Raw genomic sequence first — 23,972 nt, 5'->3', positions numbered from 1 at the left:
CTCTTGTGCTTTTCTTACCAAAAGGTAGCCTTTTAGCTTAGCATAAAGATTGGAAATGGCTGGGCTGGCTGTCTGAACAAAGTTTCACCGTTATTGGCCATGAAATATGGCACATTTTCACCCATAAAACCACAAATTGTTTTCACAGTTCAAAGATGATGATATAACAATTATTGATCTTCAGTGGTGCAGGTAGCTGCAGCTTCATATTTGCTGTTAAAATGTGAAACTGATGGTAATATTAGCGTTGTTAGCATTGTCATCTCTCTCAAGAAAATGCATAAACATTTTTCCCGAAGTACACTACCAGTCAAAAGTTTCTCATTCAAATTAATAGGAAAGTGTGTCCAGACTTTTGACTGGTAGCGTATAAATCATGCAGGTAGTTCTTTTTCTTGTTTCTTTTGCACAGGTTTGATGACTCAGTTGTGCCCATGGCACTTTGTATAATCCACAAACCCCTCAGTCAACCATATTATTAAAAACAATATTGAATCAAAAGTTGAAAGAAAATATACTGACACCCAAAGGCATGATATTGAGTTGATGATTAGTGGTGTGGAAACTCACTCAGTCTGTAGCCTTGGTCGTGGCTGTGGACAGGAGAGAGCTGGACCGGAGATAGATATTCTCCATCTCCATTCAGCTCAACCTTCAGCTCACTCTTTTTGCTCATTTTCCCTGGCAGAGTCTGGTACTTGCTCAGCTCCATGTGAGGACTCTGCAGAAGAAAAAAAATGACAGTATGTCAGTTCTGCGGTGCCAAATTACAATAACATAGATTTATGTTATATAAATGTTATGATGGCTAATTCTGCTTCTGATGCTCAATGAATTTAACTGTGTTACATTTTTCTTCAACAACATCACATAAGTGTTTTTCATAAGATAAAAACAGGGTCGTGTGATTTGCTCCTTTGCTCTGTTGCATAAATGTTCCTGTGGACCAGGCATCAAAGTCGTCCAGGGCTCTGGAAGAATAACAGGAGAAAGGCCAGCAGAGAGAAACAGCTGGAAGGCAGCCATGATGCCGAGCGCTTCTGACAGCCTCTTCAGGTAGGTCTTGGCCCTTCATGCGTGTGTGTGCATACATGGGATGATTATGTATTTCAGAAGCCGGAGAAGTTGTGTGTGAATTACGAGCATGCAGTCGAGGATACACATTTTTTCTACACTATTGAAATGGAAAAGTCAGCCGCAGACTTGGGAACACTGGGAACAGGAGGTCAAAGGGTACAGAGAGCATTATACAATTTTCTGTGCAACAACACAAAGTGTCAGAGCAAATTTACAAGATGCATATTTAGCATTGCCAAGCTCATAAGATGTAGCATAGGCAGTGTGTCTTTTCTGTAGCACACACAGTAAATCAAACCACAGCAGCTGCAGGGTGCACACAGTTTGTCAAGAGTGTTAAATTTACAACCTACACAACATCAGATTTGATTTGTCTGTGGTTATATATAAAATATATATATATATATATATATATAGTGTTTGGGCTGGTGGACCAAAATGCAACACAAACCAAATTATCACATCAATGGTTTCATATTTAAAAATGATGAGTGCATAAAAACACAAGGCAAACACCTCACAAAGTCTTATATATATATATATATATATATATATATATATATATATATATATATATATATATATGATAGTCTGTGTAGTGAACAGTAATTCATTGATGTGCATATTCAGTTTGTGTGCAGTGTGTTTGTTTAGGAAGCAGCAGGTTCAGTTTGTGTGAATTCATGCAGCACATCAGTACCTCTGCCCCCACATCTGATTCACTTTCAGCTGGCTGGAACTCTACAGCCTATAGCCAACACACACAGAGAGGAAAGAACACGCACACACACACACACACACACACACATCCATACCACCCATAAACCCAGAGTTAGCAGGTTAGCAATCACACAATCAGATTAAAACTAACAATAACATTGTGTTAGAAAGGTTGGTGTTAGTGTTTTGTCTATTTAAAAAGCATAAGCACGTTTGAGGAGATATTGTGATCATATGGATAATTATAAAGATAATAATCTCATGAAAGCCAAATAACAGCGATAAAATGCATTGACAAACCTTCTGTAGGGATCCGCTCTTCAACTCTTCAAGACTGCTGGAGAGCAACCTGCGTTGATGCCTGTAGAGAATCACAGGACCCCTTATATCATCCCTGTCCGGTTTATATAACACTGTCTACATTGCGAGTTGAGTGAAAAGGACATTTTATTTCAGGGAAGAAAAAAAGACCACAATATTAAACTCAAACTTCTTCCTCACCATGAACCATTTAAGAAGCTTATTTCTCCAGTGGACACCAACGATGTGTCCATAGAGTTCTGGACACTGCAACAAATTACACAAAGACAGTGAGTGTGAGCTGTGTGTTTATGTGTGTGTGAGTGTGTGTAGGTCTGCTGGGTGTGTATACCTTATGTCCAATTCCCGCTGATAAGGGGAAGAAGACAACATAAGTGGAGACGATCCTCTGGATGACATCTATCCAAAGACAAGGTCATTTATGTTTTTCAGCTTTCATAAACAGCACAAATTTGTGGTTGTAAAAAAGGGGAAGTAATTTTTGAACTCACCTCTGACCTCAGGATGTCAGAGTGTGCTTTGTGTGTGATGGCTCTGAGTTTAAAACTGCTGGTCAGCTCCTCTTCACTGCTCCCTGGTTGGTCAAAAATACAGAATACAGCAGTGCAATGCACTTACATTGCAGAGGAAGTAGAGGAGAGAAGTTGTCACATTTTGTTGATGGTGTAAACGTCTTACCCTGCGTTAGAGCCATGACCTCCCTCATCTTTCTGTATTGGCTAAGTAGGATGGTCAGCTCCTCAATACGGCGATCCTGTTCATCAGGACACAAACATTTGTCAGACTCTATTTTATTGTTAGGGAATCTGCCTCTGGCTTGGCTTTGCTCTCAGGCAACATAAAAATGAATGGTAAATTAAAAATAAGTACAGCCTATAAATAGCCAATATACACTATTTGCAATAGAGGTGTCAATGTAGATATATAAATAAACAATTCTTGATGTAAATGTATTACTCAAGTACAATTAAAGCCCTCTGTTTCAGTCAGAAGAGCTCTCAAACTGGTAGAATTTTAAAGGTCCAATATCACATAAATTGAGATGTCTTTGATTATAAAACAGGTTTAGGTTCTATATTAAAACAGTAAAAGTATCATACACAGCCTGTGTTCAAAAACTGAGCCTGGAAATTAGCACAACAGAGCATTCTCTGTCCTGCTTGAACCATCATCAAACTTTGCAGCTTTAGTTACAAGACATTTTTTTTGACCATTCAGAAAAAAATATCAATCAAGCCTCACTTCTGATTGGCTGACTGACTCTGTGTTTCTCAACATCCACCGAGAAACCTGGAAGGTGTTTTTGGGTGTTTAAAACTATAAATATATCTTCAAATGTTTTTCTACCATTTCAAATAAAACAAAAGAAAAGTGTAAAATAAGGGCCCTTTAATTACAGTAGCAATGAGGAACAAAAGTTTATTTACCTTTTCATCATTTGAAGCCAACAGAGACTCCATCCCCATCTTCAGCCTCTGGTATTCTTGGTCTAACCATCAAAAGCGAGGCATTAAAAGGTTTATTTATGACTCACAGTAACCTCATGTCTCCTTAATTTAGGGAATCTGATAGGCGCCTGATGTGACTTATGTGATGGACATGACAGCCTCACTAACACGGATAAACAAGCAAAACACACAGTGACAGCACGACTGCCCATGTAGCATCACCTGAGACCAACACAAAAGCTTTTTATAAAGACAGAACAGGTGCTGTGTGTGACTGATACCAACAGGACAAAGCAAAAATGAGATTTCTCTCCTGAATTCCTAAAACGTAAGAACAGACAGATGAGGCTTTTATCAGCAGCAACATTCAGAACAACACAGACACAAGCAAACCTGCAGTCAAGGCAATGTCCTTTCAAATGCACAAACGAAATCCCATGTTTTGAAGGGGGACTCCGCCAATTTTACACATAAAAATCTATTTGCCAGTACTACTCAAGTTCTGTGATGTCTTTTTGGTGCCACCACCTTAATCTCTGCCGCATTAATCTTCACTTCATATGAAGGTGCGCTACTGAATTGGTGGAGGTGTTCCTTAAATAATCTGGCTGGGCAAACCAACAGAGCAGGAATCAGATGGCGCTGACGTGCAGAGGTTCATGGCCACAGAGATTCCTCCACTCTTAATTCTCAGCTAAAGAGGACCCATAACTGGGGACTCATATGAACGTATAAAAAGGAGGAAAATTATTAGTTTTGAATCTGGAGCATCTAATTGAAAGAATCGTTGCTGATTCTGAGACTATGTGACTCAGATAAGGGGGTGCAGTGGTTAGCACTGATTCCTCACAACAGGATGGTTCTGGGTTCAAACCCCGGGCCTGGGGTCTTTCTCTGTGGAATATGCATCGGCTCTCACCCAACATCAGCTGGGATATTCTGCAGCCCGGCATGACCCTGACAGATAAGGGGTATAATGGAGAGATCCATCAGATAAGAAAGTGAGAAGGAAAAAGAGGTAGGGGAGGAGCACCAACATGTCTTCATGTGAAAAGACAGGCAGCCTGGGTGTGTTTAGGAAAAACTGCCGTGCAGTTATACGTTCTGTGCTTTAACATAAGAAGTTTAGCCTCTTATTAGTTTGGATTTTGCACCTGGAACAGTTTTTTATTTAAAATGTCATAACCCAATAGTTGGCAGGTGACCATGCTGTAAGCAGGATAATGCCCTCTAAAGTTTGCTCTGTGTTTTCCATGCTGGACTGACTGACACTTTAAGAGAAGTGATTTGGAAACTGGAAGGAGATTTGAAAGGATACAGAGTCTTACTGCACTTTGGTAGGAATGATCACAATGACTGACACAAACTGAAGCTTGGCCAAGGTCCAGTCTGAAACCAAACACTCTGCCAGCAGACGCCCAATGAGGTGAATCTTTAGCTACAACATTTAGACTTTTAACTTGTTGAGATTTGAGCAAAAGTCACTGTAGCACTTCCTGAATAAATATTTGAAATTAGACACAGTGACAAAAATGTCAAGTGGCTTGTTGGCTGAGTTTGGCTGGAGATCAGACCCGTTTGAACAGCAGCACACCATGCCTTACATTTATTTATCAGCTGCTTGATATACAGCTCCTCTACAGCAGAGGGCAGCACAGAGGCAAGAACAAGTCAAGTGTACAGCAGAGGAGAAAGAGGGGACACGTTATGAAGACGTTACAGTCATCAGAGCTGACAGACTCTGAATATCGCTGGCTCTCACTGACAGATGTGGATCTGATGTGATTGCCAAGCCTGTCGGTTGTGTGTACCTCTCTCTGCGTTGTTATTGGCCGTCCCATCCCTGGCCAGCAGTTGGGTCTGCAGGCACTCGATCTCAGCGTCTTTGGTGGCCAGGAGCTGCTGCAGCTCTGAGATTTCTGCCTGTGGAGGAGGAAGGAGAGTAGAAGTCGATAAACTGAGTCAGTCTTCCAGGTCAGTGGAGAGATTCAAATTTAAGGCAACTGCATGGCTGGATGTTTTGTGTCAGAAGCAAAAGTCTTTTAAGGTCTATTCAGAGATGGGACAGAATCAGACCTCACATGTGTAGGCCAGCTCAGGCACATGGAGTGAAATTACAGCTTTTTGGTATGAAACGACTTGGATAATGCCAGTGCATCTTTCAGAAGCTCAGACTAGAAAGAACAACCAGGAAGTAGCTCAAAGTGGGACAAGGTCCCAAAGATCTGCGTACAAACTCAGAAAATTCAGCTGTAAATTGAATGAAACATTTGCCTCCTTGATGTCGTAAACATAGACTGTATATAAAAGTGGATGTTTACAACAAAGTCAATGCTGAAGAGCCTTAAATCTGGATTTCATCTAATGACCATCAGGGTTCAACACCACTGGCTGCAAAACAAATTTTATAAAGAAGTGGAAGAGAGAAAATGTCCCTGATTCTTACTTGATTTATTGGCTCAGTAAAGGTAATAAAACGTACTCTACAGGTCCACCTTCTCTAGTTCTGGTTTCAAAGAACCAACATGGCGACGGCCAATTTAAACTCAAGGCTTCAAAAGGGCAGCTCACAAACCAACTGATTTTATCTCGCACAGACTTAACCGCTTTTAACATTTGATGACAAAATCATCGTGGTCTCATCGCCAAAGACATTTCCTCTCATCTTTTTTCACGTGGCAACAAGAAATGTTTTCATTAACACAATTTAAGTCTCTCCAGATTGAAATGAATACACAGCAGTTACAGCTCACTGTCGGTCTGTAAACAAGGTGAACAGAGACTCAGCAGCCACAGGAACAACACACCACTGATGCATTCACGCTACTATCGCACAGGTTTATACGATCCATGCAAAGGTGGAGAGCGACAGCCAGAGGGAGATCTTCTGCCCACACACTCTGGAATTTTTACTGTCTATTTTTTTGCTCTTGATCTTTTGTCATCCTATTTGAACATTTGTAACGAATGTTGAGCCATCACAAGACCAACACAACAAAAGTCAAAGCGAGGAGGAAAGGGAGGAGGAAGCACGAAGACCAGCAAGCGCAAAATGTGGAAATTAGGAAGAGGAGGAGGAGGAAGTGCAAATGGGAAAACACCGGTGGGAGGTAGAAATGCAGGAGGACCAAAGGAGGGAAGGAACGAACACAGAGAGGGGACGAGCAAGAAGAGCAGGAGGCAGAAAAGGAGGAAGAGGAAGAGAGGGCACCTGTGCGCTGCGCCAGCGCTCCTCCCAATGCTGCTTCTCCAGCTGTGTGTGCTCCACAGTCAGCTTGAGGCTGGACAGCTGGGTCATGAGCGACTGGTAACACACATGGAGAGAGTAAGAGATAGAGAGCTAGAGAGAGAGAGAGAGAGCGACAGGAAGAGAGTAATGACAGGGTTGATTTAGAGATGGGGAGAAAGAGGAAAAAGAAGAAGACCGGGAAAAAAGTGAAGAGAGCAAGCCGCAGAGAGAGGTTAATAGAGAAAAGGAGAGGATACAGATAGTGAAGGAGGGAGAGGAAGAGAGGAGGAAGGAAGCACTGTAAGCACAGAGAAAGCAACGGCAGTTTGACCTCCTTCAAATGAACCAGTGACACACAATGTATCAGGAGAAAGAGATTAGCCTCTCAAACCCTGCTGGTCCTTTGGTAGAGTCGCTTTGAGAAGCTAAACTTTGTGATAAGTCTGGAACAATTGTTTTCATTTCTTAAATTTTATAATGGCTAATGTGAAAATGTCTTAAAAAAGGGGAAATCCCTGCATGGCTGGGAACATGTAGCAGCATGAAATGATCTCCGACCGTTGAAGTGTTTCTGAAACGGTTCTGGTCAGACTAGAATGACCCGGCTGTCCTGTCAAAGTCCACGACACCTCCGGCCTTCAGGGGGGACGGTCAGCCATGAGCAGAAATCTGCTGCAGGATCTCTGAAATCAGGCCGATGAAGACTGGAGAAATGTAGCCTGGACTCATGAATGTGGATTTCTGCTGAGGCGGCAGATCTCACAGTCAGGATATGATGACTCCATGGACCTAAAACCCTCCAGGCTGCTGATGATGGTGGGAGGGAATGTTCTCTTAGTACCAATCAGTCAGTCTTGAACATCTCCGTCTCGCTGATTACTGTTGCTGACAATGTTTTTTTTTTTTTTTTTAAACTTCATGGCCACATTTTAGACTATCTTCTATTTGCTGCTACCAGCAGGATTATGCAACAACTCCCAAAGTAAGACTCATTTCCAACTGGTTTCATGAACAGGACTGCAATTCTGTGTCTTCAGTGACCTCCCAGTCTCTAGACCTGAATCCAGTTAAAAAAAAAAAACAAACAAACAAAACTCTTGAATGTGGTAACACGAGAATTTAGCAGCTTGGAAGTGCTTGAAAGGAACAATGTGACAGTTCATGATGACATGGAGCAGATGTTTCCAACAATCTGGTGAAACCATGTAGATTTAGATTTAGAGCCATTATTGGTACAGTGTTCTGAATAGAGGACACAACCAGATATATAAAATAGTGGACAATCAGAAGTTTGAGAGGCTAAATCTCTGAATGAGTCAAGAGAAGTTTGACTCTGTATGTAGTTTCACGTGACGGCCGTTCACCTGGTCCACATGACAGGATCACAATTCATTATTTGACAGCCATATTTGTATCATGACATCGGTTTTCTCTATAATGAGCCTCCTCATCACTTGTCATTCTGTGAGAATGTAACGTACACCCTTGTGTTGTTGGTGCAGGTTAGTGGGGTATTAGTAATATACTTTTACATTGTTGTTTTGCTTCATGGACCGATCCCTACTTTAATATCTTAATAATCAGCTTTGGATTCATCGCTGTGGGTCATGCAGAAAAAACCAACAGCACGTCTAAGAGATTTTCTTATTTCCCCAGAGATATCTTTTATCATCATCGGCCAACTTTCTTTTTTTTTTTTTTTTACTATTTCTTAAAGTCCATGAGTGTGAATTTTATGTCTATTGCTACACACAGCATGTGACCTGTATGTTACGTCTCTGTCACCAGTCCAGGTGGGCTGATTAAACAGATGTTTGGATCAGGTCTTCTACCTTAGTTGCTCTTAGTTTCCTCTCATATTGGCTCTTCTCTCCTTCCAGCTCATCCACTTTGCTTTTCAGCTGCTTCACTTCCTGTAACAAATCCTGCGGACAAACCAAAACACAACACCTTTCACTGCACACTTCTTTTTTTCTTTTCAATTTCTTCACATGCTATCACAGTGTACATTCTGGCATTTAAATGGGAGGGAAGTCAAAAATCAGGTTCACATTCAGTGCAGTTATCAAGGTCTCCAGGGCTGGGCAGTCCAGTGGTTAATATAGGAAACTGGATCCTCCTGAAACAAACACCACAGCGTGCAGTTATCAACAGCCAGGAAGAGGATGAACCCAGAACAGGACTGAAAGCCATCCAGGCTGCATGTCTGGCAGTCGCAAATTACCGCTGTCCAACACAACCCTGCACAGTTTTATGTATTTTTATACAAACCGTTACATCCCGGAGTTTTCCCCCTGATCAGTGCGAGAGGAAACGGACAGAGGTAAACTGTGTTAGTAGAGGGAGAAACCACTCTCATGCAAGCACACTACATCAGATCAAATAAAAACATGAAGCCTGATCCCAAAAAACCCAAAGCTGAGAAGATTTCCAAGGACAAAATCCAGATCAGGGCTGAAACATGTTTTTCCAAATACTTGAGGAGTCAGAGAGAGAAAGGTGCAGGTCTCTGAGATGCTAAAGCTTTAGCATCCAACAGCAAACTATTAGTAAATGCTAACCGACTTGAATTTTCGTGGTTTAGCTTCCTTACTTTATGTCATATTTTAGGCTTTAAAAAAAACTCCTCAAATGTATGGAAATATTTGGAAAAGCAATCAGTATTCTCCGTATCCAACCCCAGCATCCTACAGTGAACACACAGACACTCCACGAGAGGATGTTAGTTTGATTCTGTGGAAATTTCCAAATACCGGGTGGTGTGTGGACTGGTTAAAAGGGGGAGAGGAGAAGAAGAGAAGAAATGATGGGGAAGGAGGGGAAGATGAGTTCATCCATCATGTCTCCCTACGTGTACAGTCTGTCCTCCATTGTGCCTCCAGGCGTCAGAGCCAGGCAGGCTAATTTCTGAGCCGGCTAACTGGAGCTGAAGGTGGTGGCCCTGGGCTTGGCCGCCTCTGGGCTCCCCCTGCTGGGCCTCCCTCTCCTCCAGGGCCCGTTTCTCCTGGATGCGAGTGCTGATCTCTGCCTGAAACCTGCACATCTGCTCCTGCAGCTCACTGATGAGATTTACCACACACTGGGAGCGATGACGCGATGGAGGGTGTTGGACAAAATGACGGGCGACGGAGGAGGTGAAATGGTGAGATGAGGAGAAGAAAAGAGGAATTAAATGAAAGTCAGAGGAGAGGAGAGTCAGGCATTAACTTATTTGTTAATCTCACTCAGTATCTGGGCCTGTTCCTGTATCTTGATGACATCACAAACCTGTAACACACCACTGAGGAACCCCAAAACTTCTTAAAGCTAAATATCTATATATATTCTACCAAAGTTACACAATATCGAGGCAGAAAAACAACAGTTGGAACGGAGCTAAACGCACATAATTATATTACTATTTTTTGGGGGGGAGATTACCTGCAGCTGGCTGCAACACACTACACACAAATAAGTGCATATTGTTGTATTGTTTCTAGCCAATATCCTTATTTTTCCTGCCCTATTACAGGGTCACCCAGAGCCCCAGAATTTATTATGAGACAGTGGAAACTCCAGCCAAGTCTGGTCTCAGTGGAGACATGTGGACATGATCCAGGATTTTAACACAGAGCAAGATATGAAGAGAAGATGAGACGGAGGTAAACAAAGAGAAACAACAGCAACACTGAAAACTTTTTTCTCTCCCTAGGTTTTTACACAAATGGAGGGAATGTCACAACTCTCTGGCTGGTGAAACATTTCCACGGGCAGTCACAAAAACTGGAAAATGCACTGTCATCAAATTCAAAACCTTGTTCCTCAAAATTTGTTTTAAAGTGGCTGCACTTTTCTGTCTCGCAATTTCATTCACACAGGAGCAACTCGGGGTTTGGATGTCTGTGTGCAGAGGGAACCCAGCTCTCCAGGAGCTAACCCCTAAATTCAAGATGTCCCTCGTTGTGTGTTAGTGTGTGTGCTTCCTGGAGGTGAAAGTGTTTTTCCCTCAGGAATGCTCAGAATAGATGCCTGCCATTCCTGCAGCCCACCAGAGCCTTGCAGCTGTTACTAACAAAACACACTGGCACGCACGCACACTCACAAAAATGTAGACCACCGTAAATTTCCTCTGTAATGCAAACAAAGCCGAATGTCACTGTTGTGCATTGGCTATGTTGGGTTTGCGTGTGTGTGTGTCTATTAGATACACAGACGCAGCATGTCTTTGCTAAACATCAACCTGTCAGTGTTAAAACAGCCCTGTTACACTCCACAGTGGAACATTTCATACAGACACTTGTAGCCTCCAGCTCAGAAAACAGACCTCGAAAATCAAATCTGAGAAAATTAATAATCATCTGCTTCTTCTGCTGAGGTAGCCCTGAGCCTGACATGTGACTCTGAATATACTTATATTTAGTTTTCTGGTAAATTTCTCAGCAGCTTTTGGATTGATTCCCATACTTTCTGCACATTTTCATGTCCCCAGAAGATAAACCTTACTGATTTTTATGATCCCCTAAAGTGTCGCTGTGAGCTTCTAATTAGTTCTGAATGAAATACCATTATTAGTCTCTTGGACAGATTAGTGTGATATTTTCTGCAGATTTTCCCCTCGGGTATCACCAAGCAGCTCATGTTAGCTTCAACGACTACCGGATGGATGAAATGAAATCATTTGGAGACATTCATGTCCCCTTCAGGATGAACTTTAATAAGTTTAGTCATCCAGTGAGGCGATAATCTATAATCACAGCTTGTATTTTGCTTTGTGGGTTATAGTCCTTCCTTTAGAGTTTATATCTACTTTAATAGTATGAAGACGTTAAAATTAATGTTATCTTCATTGATATAAAACCTTCAGGAGAGTCCACAGAGTCTGGACTTGCAAGGAAATGCTACATGACTTTCTGAACGTCATCAATGAGGTGTGCTGGCAGGCGTGAGTGAACAGCCCAAAATAACAGAGAGCTCATCAGGAGATGAAGAAAACTGTGTGAAGCACAAAACAAATTGTTGACTACCTCAATGAGGAAAACTGCCTGTTAGCTCAGAGAGCCATGTCAGGGAGGCTCTGGGTGGTTTTTACACTGAAACTGCAGGAATAGATGCTCAGTTTATGACAATTTAATGAATATTTATATGATAATAACTCTTTTGACATAGGTTTAAGTCTGGGAATGGGGTGACAGTTGACAGAAGATTGGGTGATTTTTTTTTTTTCCCAGAAAAACTTTGCACTGCTTTAATTTAGCACATGTTGCACACGAGGTGTGTGAGTGCATGTTTTTCATACATGCTGATGAATTAGCCCATCAGTGCGTTAACTTGTGCAGCAGCAAACAGATTGGTAGCCTTTTTTTTTATGTTCACGTTGTGCTTTGAAGTTTAACCTGTGCTGTCAGCTGACGGTCTTTTCTCCCTGTGGAGCCAACTTTGTGGTCCACATTTTCCTAGTGCTGTTTCTAAGTGGATTATGTGTCATGTTTTAGCTCAGGTGCTTTAGTTGAAAATGAGTTAGGTAATTTGACTAAACTGCCTTTTCTGAGAAAAATGTTAAATCAGAGTTAGAAATTAGGCCAAACCACAACAGTAACTGGTGCTCAGATGTTCCTGATTTTGATACGTTGGATGATCTTACTCATTAACAGTAACTTTATTTTGGAAAATAAAGTTACTGTATAAAAAATGCTAACATAGGAGTCAGATCACATTTTGTGAGTTTTCTCCAGGAGCAGAAACTGCCAACAGTTTCGTTTCTCAGGGTTTTGCAGTGTGGATGTCCTGCATGTTCACTTTGCGTGCGCACCTTTCAGGACAGAAAGCTATATCAGTACAGCAGCCAACGTTGTGTCATTTCTGATGTTTCAGCCTGTCTGTCAGTGTCTCTCATCTTATTCCCTCCATCCCTTTTTGTCTCTCCCCTGCGTCTCCTCTCCTCCCCGTCTGTTTAATTCCTCTGATGCTTATCACCCACTTGTACATGCAGAGAAATGGGCATCTATGCGTCAAAAATGCTGCATCGTGTTTGTTCAAAGGAAACACAGCCCCTGGGTGGTGGATGCCATGTGATAGATAAGACACACAAACAGAAAAACAACAAGAGCAGCTTCAGTACTTCGCTGTGCCAAATGAGGAGCAGCTGGATGTCACAATGAAGTCCCCAAAAAGAAACCACTGACGACAGCGAAGGCTGCTCAGCTACACTTTTGTGTGAGGCAAGTGTGAAAACTGAAATGCAAAAATCTTTAATTTTCACTTTTCAAGTAAAACACAACATTTTACTCTGCGGCACATAAGACTTCACTTAATGCATAAAATGTCTTAAATCAAGCCTCACAGTTTTTAGGGGCGATTCCTTTGATATGGAAGTCCATATCAAACAAAATAAGACAAACAATATGTGTTTAATAATATCTAATAACTGTGAGGTTGTGCAGAGAACCAAGAGAAGAGTTAACTGTATTTGGTAAAATGGGATCAAATTTCAGCATGTTGCATAGAAGACTATATTTGACTTTTTTTCTCACTAATTTTACGCTCACACTACTGATGTAGCGACTGATGTGATTTTTTTTAGTGCTGACTTTACAGTAGCTTGTTGTCAGCTGTCTATGTGGCAGGTTGTCTGCAGGGTGTTGTTTGGAGACGGGTTTGACGTGTCCTGGCTTGTTTCAAATTCTCACACACTGAAGCTTGTATCTCATCCAGATGCATTTCATTATTACTGCTCGGGCGACATGTCTGGCTGCACGGTGCACGTTGTTGGGACAACTTTTCACTGGAGGAGCTTCACCTGAGCAACACGCTGTAGAAAAAAACTAGTGTTGTAGATTGCTTAAGTGGGAAAAACTGGAAAGAACGCAACGCCTGGATCAATTGATTTTACTAACTACGGAGGGACGGAGGTGCAGTGGTTGGCACTGTTGCCTCTCAGCTGCAAAGGTTCTGTGTTTGATGAGTAGGAAAAAACTGACCCTGCAGGAATAAGAGGTGGATGGATGGAACCGATGTCCATGCTACAGATATTTATGGATTTGTTTGTTTAGTTTTGTTTCAGACCTAGGAGCTTTCTCAACCCCAGAAGCCCCCACAGGAGCAGTTCATCACTGACCCGGTCCACATCAAACACATTCCACCAGTTGTCTTCCCCCGTTAGTAATGGGCTCATCTGCCACCGTCCAACAGGTGAGATCACAAAAATGTGTTAAGGCAAAACATTAAATTCAATTCAATATATCCCATAATAAAGAAATCAGTACAGTTATACTTCTGGTATAACCATTTTGACTGAGTGTTTGTTTCCCGTTATCATCTGCCTGGGAGTGAGTTTCTTTTGCAGCTGGTGTGGATTAAGCAGAAGATGGTGGAACAAACAGTCCGAAGGGAAAACAAACCAGAAGAGAAAGAAAAATGTGAAAAAATAGATCTTGTAAATAAGAAACTTATTGTAAGTAAAGAAAGCGCTTTCCCCTCAAAAACCCCTAATGGGGGTAGTTTGAGTCTGAAGGGATCAGTAAGAACATACTTTGGCGGCTGTGGTCATTTTCACCAAAACACAGTTCCACGGACACAAGACAGTGAAAACATTGAAACAAGAGCAGCAACATGTGTCCCTAAATAATCTGTGACTGGTTTCCTCAGATTCAGTGAAAACAATAGAACAATAATGTTTGTGATGACATCTCACCGTGGACTATTTTTCTGTCAAAAAAAAAAACAAAACCTGCTGGTTTATACATTTTAGAGGAGAAGGTTCACCTAAAGTCTCAGAGGACTCAACAGAGCTCATACTATCGTTTTACAGGTCAAATTTATATATACAGAGATAAACAGGAACAAAGAACGAAGCTGTTTAATGTTTTCAGTCTTATTTCATGTCAACTAGAAGAATTTTACAGGAAGATGAACACACTAGACTCAGTTTGTTGGATTATTTAAGACATGATCATATCACAGATCATATGGTTACATAAGCCAACATTAGATGGGCGGAAATACAAATCATATTTGTGTAGCAGCCCCGAGGCTAAATGTTAACGGCAGCATGCTAACTGCCCCACAAAGACAATGTTAACACACCAATATTTCCCAGACTGTATTTTGTAGTTTATATTCATCAATTTGCAATAAAATCAAAGCACAACTGGCTAATGGGAATGAGTTTTGCAGCAATTTGAACTTGAACCATATGGCTGAATAAAATTAAGATAAAAAGCCGTACTGAGGATTTATGAATGTCTGAAGCAAATTTCATGTCGGTCTAATCAAACAGTGAGATATTTAACTCTGCATTAAAGCGATGGACGAATCAGATCACCATCCCTGAGGCCACATACCGAGCAGTACCGAAAATCTTTGCATCTCTTTTACCATATCATGTGTCGTTGCAGAAGTGTAATTTAATTTAGTTTATTGATAAAATGGACAGAAAGGAACTTTTTTTTTTTTTTTCAAAAATATGTAATGATATTGGTATGAAAAGGAAATAATGGAATAAATCATAAAAGAAAAGAAACTGAGATATTAATGGGAGACCTCATCAAAATATAATACTAAAATCTAATGGAGACAAGCAATTGATCACTGCCTAACCCACTGCACAAACTGACGTGTGTTTTTGAACTTGTTTGTGTTGAGAGTTGTACAGTTTAACACATATGCAGATACTCAGGCAAATGCAGCTGGGATCTTTCTACTTGCAGCACATTAAATAGAGGCATCAATCACGTTAATCTCTGGATCAAAGAAGCAGCAGTTTCAGTTCTGAGCATGTTGAGTTGAGCAGCTCTTAGCTCAGTTAGACACACAGACACACACACGGGTTTGTTTCATGTCCTACCTCAGCCTTGTTCTGTTTTGTTTCTGCAGGATCTTGGGGTTGTGTGTCAGTATGTGTCTCCTCCATGCTAACGATCTTCAGTTTGAGGTAGGACACCTCGTCCATCAGGTCCAGCTTCTGAGTTTCTAGAGAGGTCCTACTGATCAGCTCCTGTGGAAAACACGCACACACTCACACTGTGAGTTAAATACATCCAACAAAACCTTTCAACAGGTTTCACAATCCACAGCTCGAGGAAACAGCGAACACACACCTATATGTCGGAGAGGTCAGCATGCTCCTCCACTCGGTACAATGTTCGTCCCACACTGAGTGAACAGGCTGGGGGCCCAGACCCCACAAAGCTAAATATACACACTCACATACAGCCGAGCTAAGGACTCTATTAATAAATCTCTGCACTTCTTTGGCATGGGAGAGAGAAAAAGAAAGTGTGTCTAAATAGAGAGAGACAGAGAGTAGGAACATTCAGGCCACTCACTGTGAAGAAATTTGTCTTTTCTCCAAGTCAAACAAACAAAAAAACAAGTCATCTCTTCTTCTTTTTTTAATTCTAAGTAATTCTGTTGCTTTTGGTTCCTCATCTAAATGACTTCTAATTCCCACTTCCTCTTTGCACTTGAGTCACTCTGGATTGTTGTTTAGGAGCTTCGTGTCTTCATCCTTTTTTTTTTTTTTTTTTTTTTTCAAATGAGAAAAGAAAGAAAGACATGAAATCAAGTGTGTGTGTGCTTGAACACAGCAAATTGGGATTCTGCAGCTGAAGAAAAGGCCACAGAAATATAATTATGTATTCAAAGACATCCCAGATTCATTACCGACTTTGGAACGGCCGTGGTTCTGAGTTGGTTTAGGCTCCAAGACCACTTAGTTAGGTGGACAGGAGAATGTGATGTGGATCTAACTGCCACCTCAGTCATACAGATGCATGTTTAAGTTTGAAGCCTCAAATTTGTAATTTGGCTGTTACCATTATCATCCCATAGAAAAAAGAGGAGAGCAAATTTGGAGGAGAAGGTGGATCTTATGAGGAATGAGGAATGATATGATCTTCCCCAATGCCAATTCTGTATTACGGTCTGTCAATCACACGGTAGCCACGCCCCTTTATTCACAGCCTGCTTTGTGGTGTATTTCCCTGTAAATGGGAGAATAATTTCAAAAACTAACATCATGTTGTAAATAAAGAATACCTGAAAATAGAGACTGAGACCATAAACTCATTAGGAAAACATTTACTGAGCTCATAAAAGCAGTGGTAAGTAGGTCAATTTTCCCATAGACTTCAATATGATTTGCCTTCTTTTTACAACCAGTGGAGTTGCCCCCTGATGGTCATTAGGTAAAATACAGGTTTCAGCTACACAAGTACACAAGTTTTCTATATAAAAAAAAAAAAAAACTCCCAGAGAGGCGCGCTGATTCATTTTGGTGCCACATTAAACACATTAGGAAGAACTGTGTTTGACCACAGAGGGACACCGTACCCTCCAAATAGACAGATCACATGGTAAACACATTGTGTCAACACCACAGCCACAGACAGACAGCTAATACCCCATAATCATCGAAGCTCAGGAGCCACACACAGACACACACACACACAGAAAATCTGCTTAGTTATGGCAGCGGGAGTGTCACTTACAGCGGAGTAAGCTGCTGTCTTTGGAGGTAATTCATCAGGATTCTGTGGTCACAGCTCAGCTGCCTGACATTTGCTGTCTCTTAATTATGAAGAGCAGCATGTGACAAATTATCCACTCTGCCGTGTTTATAGACCGCTTTAGAGAGATGGAGCTCATCTTCAAAATGCTAACAGATAAGAGTTAGATGGAAGAGCTCAGAAATTAACTTCTGCAACCCAAAGAATTAAATGTGTCATAAAGGATTGACAGAAGGCACCAACTGATCTGTGAGGTATTCTACGCTCCCACTCAGATCGCAGTTCTCTTTACAATACTTAATGTCTTTAAAACCTTTACCAGCAAAACTTTCAAAGGGTTTACATTTTTGATTGTGAGACAGAAAATGTGTAGAAAGGGTGGGAGATGAATCTGCAGGTTGGGAGTGGAGCCTCCTGCTTCCCAGTTCAGGTGCAGCTATTACAATCCGGTTTTCCTCACTTGGCTGAGGATCCATTCGGAGTCATGTTTGAGGTCACATGTTAAAAGTTAAGTTAATTTTGTGGCTCTTCATCTTCGTCTGTAAAAAGGTTGCGTGTGTTCGGCCCTTTCTGTGTGGATTATTTAAATGTAATAATTTCTTATAGAAGCTGCAGTTTGAGTCATCTTCATGTTTGGTCATTAGTGATGTAAACTGTGTGTTTTACACACAGACCAGAAGTGGAACAAATGGACTGATTGATGCAGAAGTGAATCATTTTGTCTATAAATAGACCAACAAAGATAATGACCCTTGACTGAAGCTCTGTGTGTGTGTGTTGTTTTGGGCATCAGCGCAGTAGGAAATGTGTGGGTGGATCGTCTCAAGCATGAGAACCCAGTACTGGGTACAAGGGGTGTGTTTGTGTGTGTGTGTGTGTGTGTCTGTGTGTGTGTATTCTGACTCAGTGATATTTCTCATTAGATTAGTTTTGGTTCTCACAATAAGTATAGCAGCCCTGGGACACCAACACACAGTTTTATATGGCACTGGATGGGCTTTCTCACACACACACACACACACACACACACACACACACACACACACACACTGAAGAAAGTGACCCAGACGGGGGCACTGCAGAAGAGGCAGACATGTTGTCATCTTTTTCAGTCCTTCAAACTTGTTTTCTAATTATATACATAGATTTAAGAGCTGCAGATGTGAGATATGGTCAACAGACAAAAGATTTTTCAGAACACAACAGACTCACAATCCCCAGAACCAAGAAGACTGTTATCTTCCTCCACATCCATACTTCATCTCTCTCAGCAAACATCTCATATCACATTCACTATTTGACCAGCACTTATTAACTGTGAAATGGGACCATGTTACTCACACACACACACATATACACACACAAACACAAACTGGGACAACAGCTGCAGATCAGTGAAGCTCAATCCAATAACAACTCCACTCAAACAATCAGCAGCCGTGAAGCATTGTTGAGGTTGGTGTTGGCAGCAGGTGGAGACCGACAGTCAGTTTTAAACGTTACGTTCCACTAAAACAACTGTGGCACCAGGACACGGCACTTATTTTATTCACAAAGTTTTAATGTTAGTTTTATTGCAACTAAACCTTTTTTTCAGTTCCAAATAGGGAACAATAAAACTTCCTTCCTAAGGAAAAGGAGAGTTTGTTCTTATTTCAGCTGTTCAGCTTTTCTACAGTATATATTCATCAATAATCAAAGATGATGAGCGGAGCGGGCCTGGTGGGGTATTTTATTTCTCTGGGCCTTTTTTTATCCTCGGTGTTGACAGTGACAAGGACAAAGAGCCCGTTGAGGAGTTGAACAGGAGGCCAATTCTCTGACACACAGAGCTATGTGTTGTTGTGTTCGGCTTGGCCGAGCTTGTGGGTTTGTCTCACTGGTGATGTGGAGCAAAACAGTCGGAATGAGTGGAAGACGTTCAGTAAGAGAGGACCTGGACGGTCCGTAATGTGGGTGTCCTGCAGCAGGACCTGGACTCCCATACATCAATAACACACAACATACTGTGTATAATTCACATTTTATAATCACATACAAGCATCATAACCCATTAAATGCCGAGAGTAACTTCTGTAGATTTAAATTTAACTCTAACCCTATACTACAATAAATAATATTTTTGAATGATTTGATTTGACTCCATAATTTGAATCTTCACAGGTGGATTCAATAATAAATGTGATGTTTTAACAATATGAGCTGTAATTCATTTACATCCACAATTTATCAGGTTTGTCAGATGGATTATTTAGCTAATCAAACACATTGGTGAGTGCCTTGTTCTCTGTGAAGACAGACTGTTTGGCAGTGCTTAAAAAAAAAAAAAAAAAAATATATATATATATATATATATATATAAGAAAAGTCTTTCCCCTGTTTGATCAACCCCGTCCCTCCGTCTCCCCCGAGCTTCTAAAGAAAAACTGATTCTTCAAGGCTGATAGTACTGAGGCCAAAAAACAAACAATTTCAGAGTCATTTCAGTGTATGAAGCAACAGTAGGTCTTATCTACAAAGGTCACCTTCAAACTCAGTTTGTTTTAAGAGTAAACTTTGTCTTATCTAATAACAGCAGGAAAAACCCTACTTGTGACTTGTAAAATCTGCTTGTTGTTTTCGTGTGTTTAAAATCCACCACAGAGTCAAAGAGAGGAGGACTCAGAGTGAAAGAAGCTCTGAACTGCTCCTTTATTTACTCGTGCTACTGTTCAACCTCTCTGCTACATCACAAAACTTATCGCACTGTTAATGATCTTGATTAAAATCAATATGTCTCCTACGTCGTGCATCTGCTGCTCAGCTGTCATAATTTAACGCTGAGTTAAACTATAACTCATTTCAGGACATTTGCAATAATCCAACTATTGACTTGATGGGTGAAATTGAATGAAACCAAACACTGACACATTATTCAAACCTGATTGACCATCAGACTCTAATCCACTGCTGCGCAGACGTCACCAGGTTGTCTTCCACTCGTTCTAGATTTACAATTAATTTTTGGTCATTTCAGATGTAGGTGTGCGTTTTTGTTGCCTGTTAGTTTGTTATCTGTAGTTGCTTATCTGTTTATCTGGTGCACTGAGGAGGTTGTATAAAATTTAGTTGGACGTATAAATTAACGATAAAGAGATATATTCTAATCTATGAACTTTGATGGACTGATAGTGATCTGAGGCCCCTCTACTCCTCCCACAGCTGCCCTCAAAAAGACCCATTATGGACTGTGGTTGGTTTGTGTTAATATTTCAGCAGCTGTGCTTAAAACTACAACATTGTGACATAAAACAGAACCTCACTATACAAAGAAATGCAGCCACTGAAGTTATGAGACAGGTTTTTCTTTGCTGATAACCTGAACTTGTGCATTGGCTGTTTCGTCATTAATCAAATGTCAATTGGTTCCTATCATGAGTTCCACCCATATAAAGGGTCACCTTTCTTTCTACACACAGTGTTGCCACACAACTGCCAGATTTTGTTGCTCATGACAGACGTTACACTACCTACAAAAGCTAATCCTTCTTTGCAGCTGAAGCTGTAGTTTCCTGTGGCTCCTGTAGTTCCTTTGGAAGTTAGCATTTTAAAGCTGAGAAGAAGAGCTGACTTCCACCATTTTATCATGTACGAAACTGTGCGTTACCTGTTTCAGCATCTCTTCAGTCGAGGCCAATTTCTGCCGATGTTCCTCAAGAGAACTTTCCAGGTCTCTGATTTTCTCACCCTGAGCCTCGACCTGGTCGGTCAGAACGCTCACCTGACGGGAGACACGTGAGGAAAAATGTAAACTAAAACAAAATGCACACTTCTGCGGACACTTTCTAGAATTCTGTGTCACCAAATAGAGCGATTTTCTGCTAATGGCAGAAATTATTTCTTTGCAGTGAAAAGTGGCAACAGCTTCCTTTTTTAGTTATGACTTAATCATGTTCATACAAACATGTTGAATTATTACAGAGTGTAGCCTTTACTCCAAAACAACACACATTTACTCAGCAGTATACCTCACATTTACTATGATCTCCCTGACAACACATCAGCTCCTGCAAACACACACACATCACATCACATCACAACACAACACAACACAGCCCTCCTGTTCCACTGCTAAACTTGACCAAAATCTCTGTCTGCATCTGACTTTCTTTCGCTTGGGCTTCCATGTTTCTTTTTCTTTTGTCTTCTTTTCTTTTCACCCTTGCAGTTACATCCTGTCTCACTCCTGGCTCCTGGCTCAACCGTGTATTTTAAATTCCAGATGACAAAGGATAAACAGGAGACGAGGTAAAAGCCAGTCCGTATACAATGAAGGCAAAACACAACCCCTGTAAGTGAATGGACGTGTGAAGTTTGTGAAGAAGTCATGTAAAAGATCCTGAGTGTTTCGGACCCAAAAACATATATTACATTTTTACCAGACGAGTCACATGTACTTAGCCACAAAACAGCTAAACATTGGTATCAGAGTAGGAACTCTTAATGCTGAAGACTAAAACAAACTCTTACCTCCTCTGTGCTCTGTTGCTGAAGGTTAAAGTTCCCAACCGTGATACAAGGAAGTTAGCAACTTCAGACACAGTGTGCATGCTGAGATACACACACACACACACACACACATGTACCAAGGCAAGACAGCACCTCACATTAGTAACAGGCAGGTGAGGAGAAAGTGAAGCAAAGAGCCACAATCTGTCAAGAGAAAATTAAATCGGCCGTCAGGGGGAATAAGCCCCAGCCAGCTTGGATCACGACCAATCACAGCTGGCTTTAGATGAGGAATGTGTAACTAGTACATGCACGTGTTTGTGTGTGCGTCTATGTGACAACTTTGTGAAGCAGAGTCGTCCAGATGGGTGGTGCACTTTAACTCGACGTTACAAGCAGATCCCTCATGTGGGCTGAGCCGGAGGGTAAAACAAACACAGACCAGAAGCCCGAGGAGGTGTTTGAAAACTTGTGATTTAAAGAGGAGGAATGTAGAGACATGATTGTGAAGATCACAGCTGTATGAACCAGTTATTAAAGTGATCTAAGAGAAAGCCTTGACATCACGCACTGCAGAGATATATCATCTTCTGCCTCACCACAGTCACACGGATGTTGATAGTCATCGTGCTCCGATGATGTGAAGGTGTCTGGACACGTTTTGTTTTGAAATAACACGATTACAAGACAAGAAACCAAGCTGTTTTTCCAACCGTAGAAATCCCTCCAGACAAATCCCTAGTCCGCAGTAACACATCCAACGGGTTACGTCAAAATAAAATAAGCCTGACGGAGTTAAAATTATAGGAACAATTCACCGATTATTAGTTTCTGTCTTTTTCTGTCACAAGAAACAGGAAGTAAAGAAAGACAGCAAATGAACCAGCAGCTTTTATTACACAAAGATCACGCACACACACACACACACACACACACAGACATATACAGACACAGCTTTCTGACCTGCAGCACCAGAGACTCCTTGTCTCCCTCTAGGCGGAGCAGTCGCTCTTGGTAGGTTTCATTGTTGGCTGGAGAACACAGGTTCACCTGGACAACACAGGAAAACAAGACCAGGTCACACAGAGTCAACAGAGCCCAGAGTGCAGAGTTCACGGAGTCCACACTAAAATATATGAAATGACACTGTTTCATTTTCATTTTATTGTTGCCAGCGTCAATAATTACAGCAGAATAATTAAAACTAAATTCCAACATGTCAGGTTTCAGGAAACACAGTCATAACTTTTCCTCCTGTTCCTGAGTAACAGGATTAAATGATGTGTTTTTGCAGAAAACTGTGACGTCACATTGACCTTTAACCCGAAAATTATTATTTCATTTCATCCTATTAGGTGTTTAATTGGTTTATAGTTACAGCATGAATTCCTGTTTCATGGCTTCAAGTTGCGGTTTGTGAAGTCACAGTGCCTTTGACCTTCGACCTTTGAACACCAAAAACTAATCAGCTCATCTTTGAGTTACAAGCAGATGTTTGTGCCAAATTTGAAGAAGTTCCCACAGAAATATTTAGATATGAACACAGTTTCGGGTGTTTTCTGTATGTGAAGACATGATTATGAGCATGATCAGTTTTAATGTTAATGTTAGCCTGGATCAGTTACCTCAAAGAACAAGGCCCTAAACTCATCATTTATCTGCCATATACAGGAATACCCTAAACTGAAAACCAGTGACGATTTAACATGTGTGCTGAATGTCAAACAAACAAACAAAAAAACCCAGAACACATCAGTCATATTAAACCTTAAAAATCTAATATTGACTTCATGCCATAAAACAAAGGGAAACTGTAAAAACGGAATTTATTGTCTTGGAGCTTCAGATAAAAACTGAATGTGATTTTGTTTTATGTCACTGTTGGACAGAGCTCTGGTGAATTGCTCCTGCTGTTGAAGACCAAACAAATGTAGAAGCACAGTGACAGAGTTACATGGTGCATTTATCGTACTTTTTGTCTGTTTGCTGCGTCCATGACCTACAGATGCTCGTTCTGAGGCACAGGACTGTTTCAAAGCTGAACTGCTGACTGATCGCTGCACCAGCAGGCGACAGAGCAGATCCTGTTCAAAGTAAGTTTTCACCAGCACATGATGATCATCTGACTCTTATTTGCCCAGAAATAACTCCACACCGGGAACAAATTGTGAACATGTTCCTGAAGCTTGTGTGGTGATTTTCAGG

At 41.1% G+C, this 23,972-nt stretch overlaps 1 protein-coding gene across 1 annotated transcript in view; it reads right to left on the bottom strand.

The window, feature by feature from the left end:
• Positions 1-23,972, bottom strand: part of ppfibp2b (PPFIA binding protein 2b) — a 54,465-nt gene that overhangs the window by 6,294 nt on the left and 24,199 nt on the right. Inside the window, exons 4-17 of the mRNA XM_029523777.1 lie at positions 22,731-22,817; positions 20,926-21,039; positions 15,617-15,766; positions 9,647-9,874; positions 8,628-8,720; positions 5,378-5,489; positions 3,546-3,607; positions 2,797-2,872; positions 2,610-2,692; positions 2,450-2,517; positions 2,299-2,364; positions 2,098-2,158; positions 1,778-1,825; positions 571-721 (exon numbers count right to left, since the gene is read on the bottom strand). Of these exons, the coding sequence (XP_029379637.1) occupies positions 571-721; positions 1,778-1,825; positions 2,098-2,158; positions 2,299-2,364; positions 2,450-2,517; positions 2,610-2,692; positions 2,797-2,872; positions 3,546-3,607; positions 5,378-5,489; positions 8,628-8,720; positions 9,647-9,874; positions 15,617-15,766; positions 20,926-21,039; positions 22,731-22,817 (1,399 nt within the window). The remainder of the gene's footprint in view (positions 1-570; positions 722-1,777; positions 1,826-2,097; positions 2,159-2,298; positions 2,365-2,449; positions 2,518-2,609; positions 2,693-2,796; positions 2,873-3,545; positions 3,608-5,377; positions 5,490-8,627; positions 8,721-9,646; positions 9,875-15,616; positions 15,767-20,925; positions 21,040-22,730; positions 22,818-23,972) is intronic.

The sequence above is a fragment of the Echeneis naucrates genome, chromosome 16, assembly GCF_900963305.1.
Source record: "Echeneis naucrates chromosome 16, fEcheNa1.1, whole genome shotgun sequence".
NCBI lineage: Eukaryota > Metazoa > Chordata > Actinopteri > Carangiformes > Echeneidae > Echeneis > Echeneis naucrates.
This window is presented reverse-complemented; position numbering and strand designations above follow the sequence as displayed.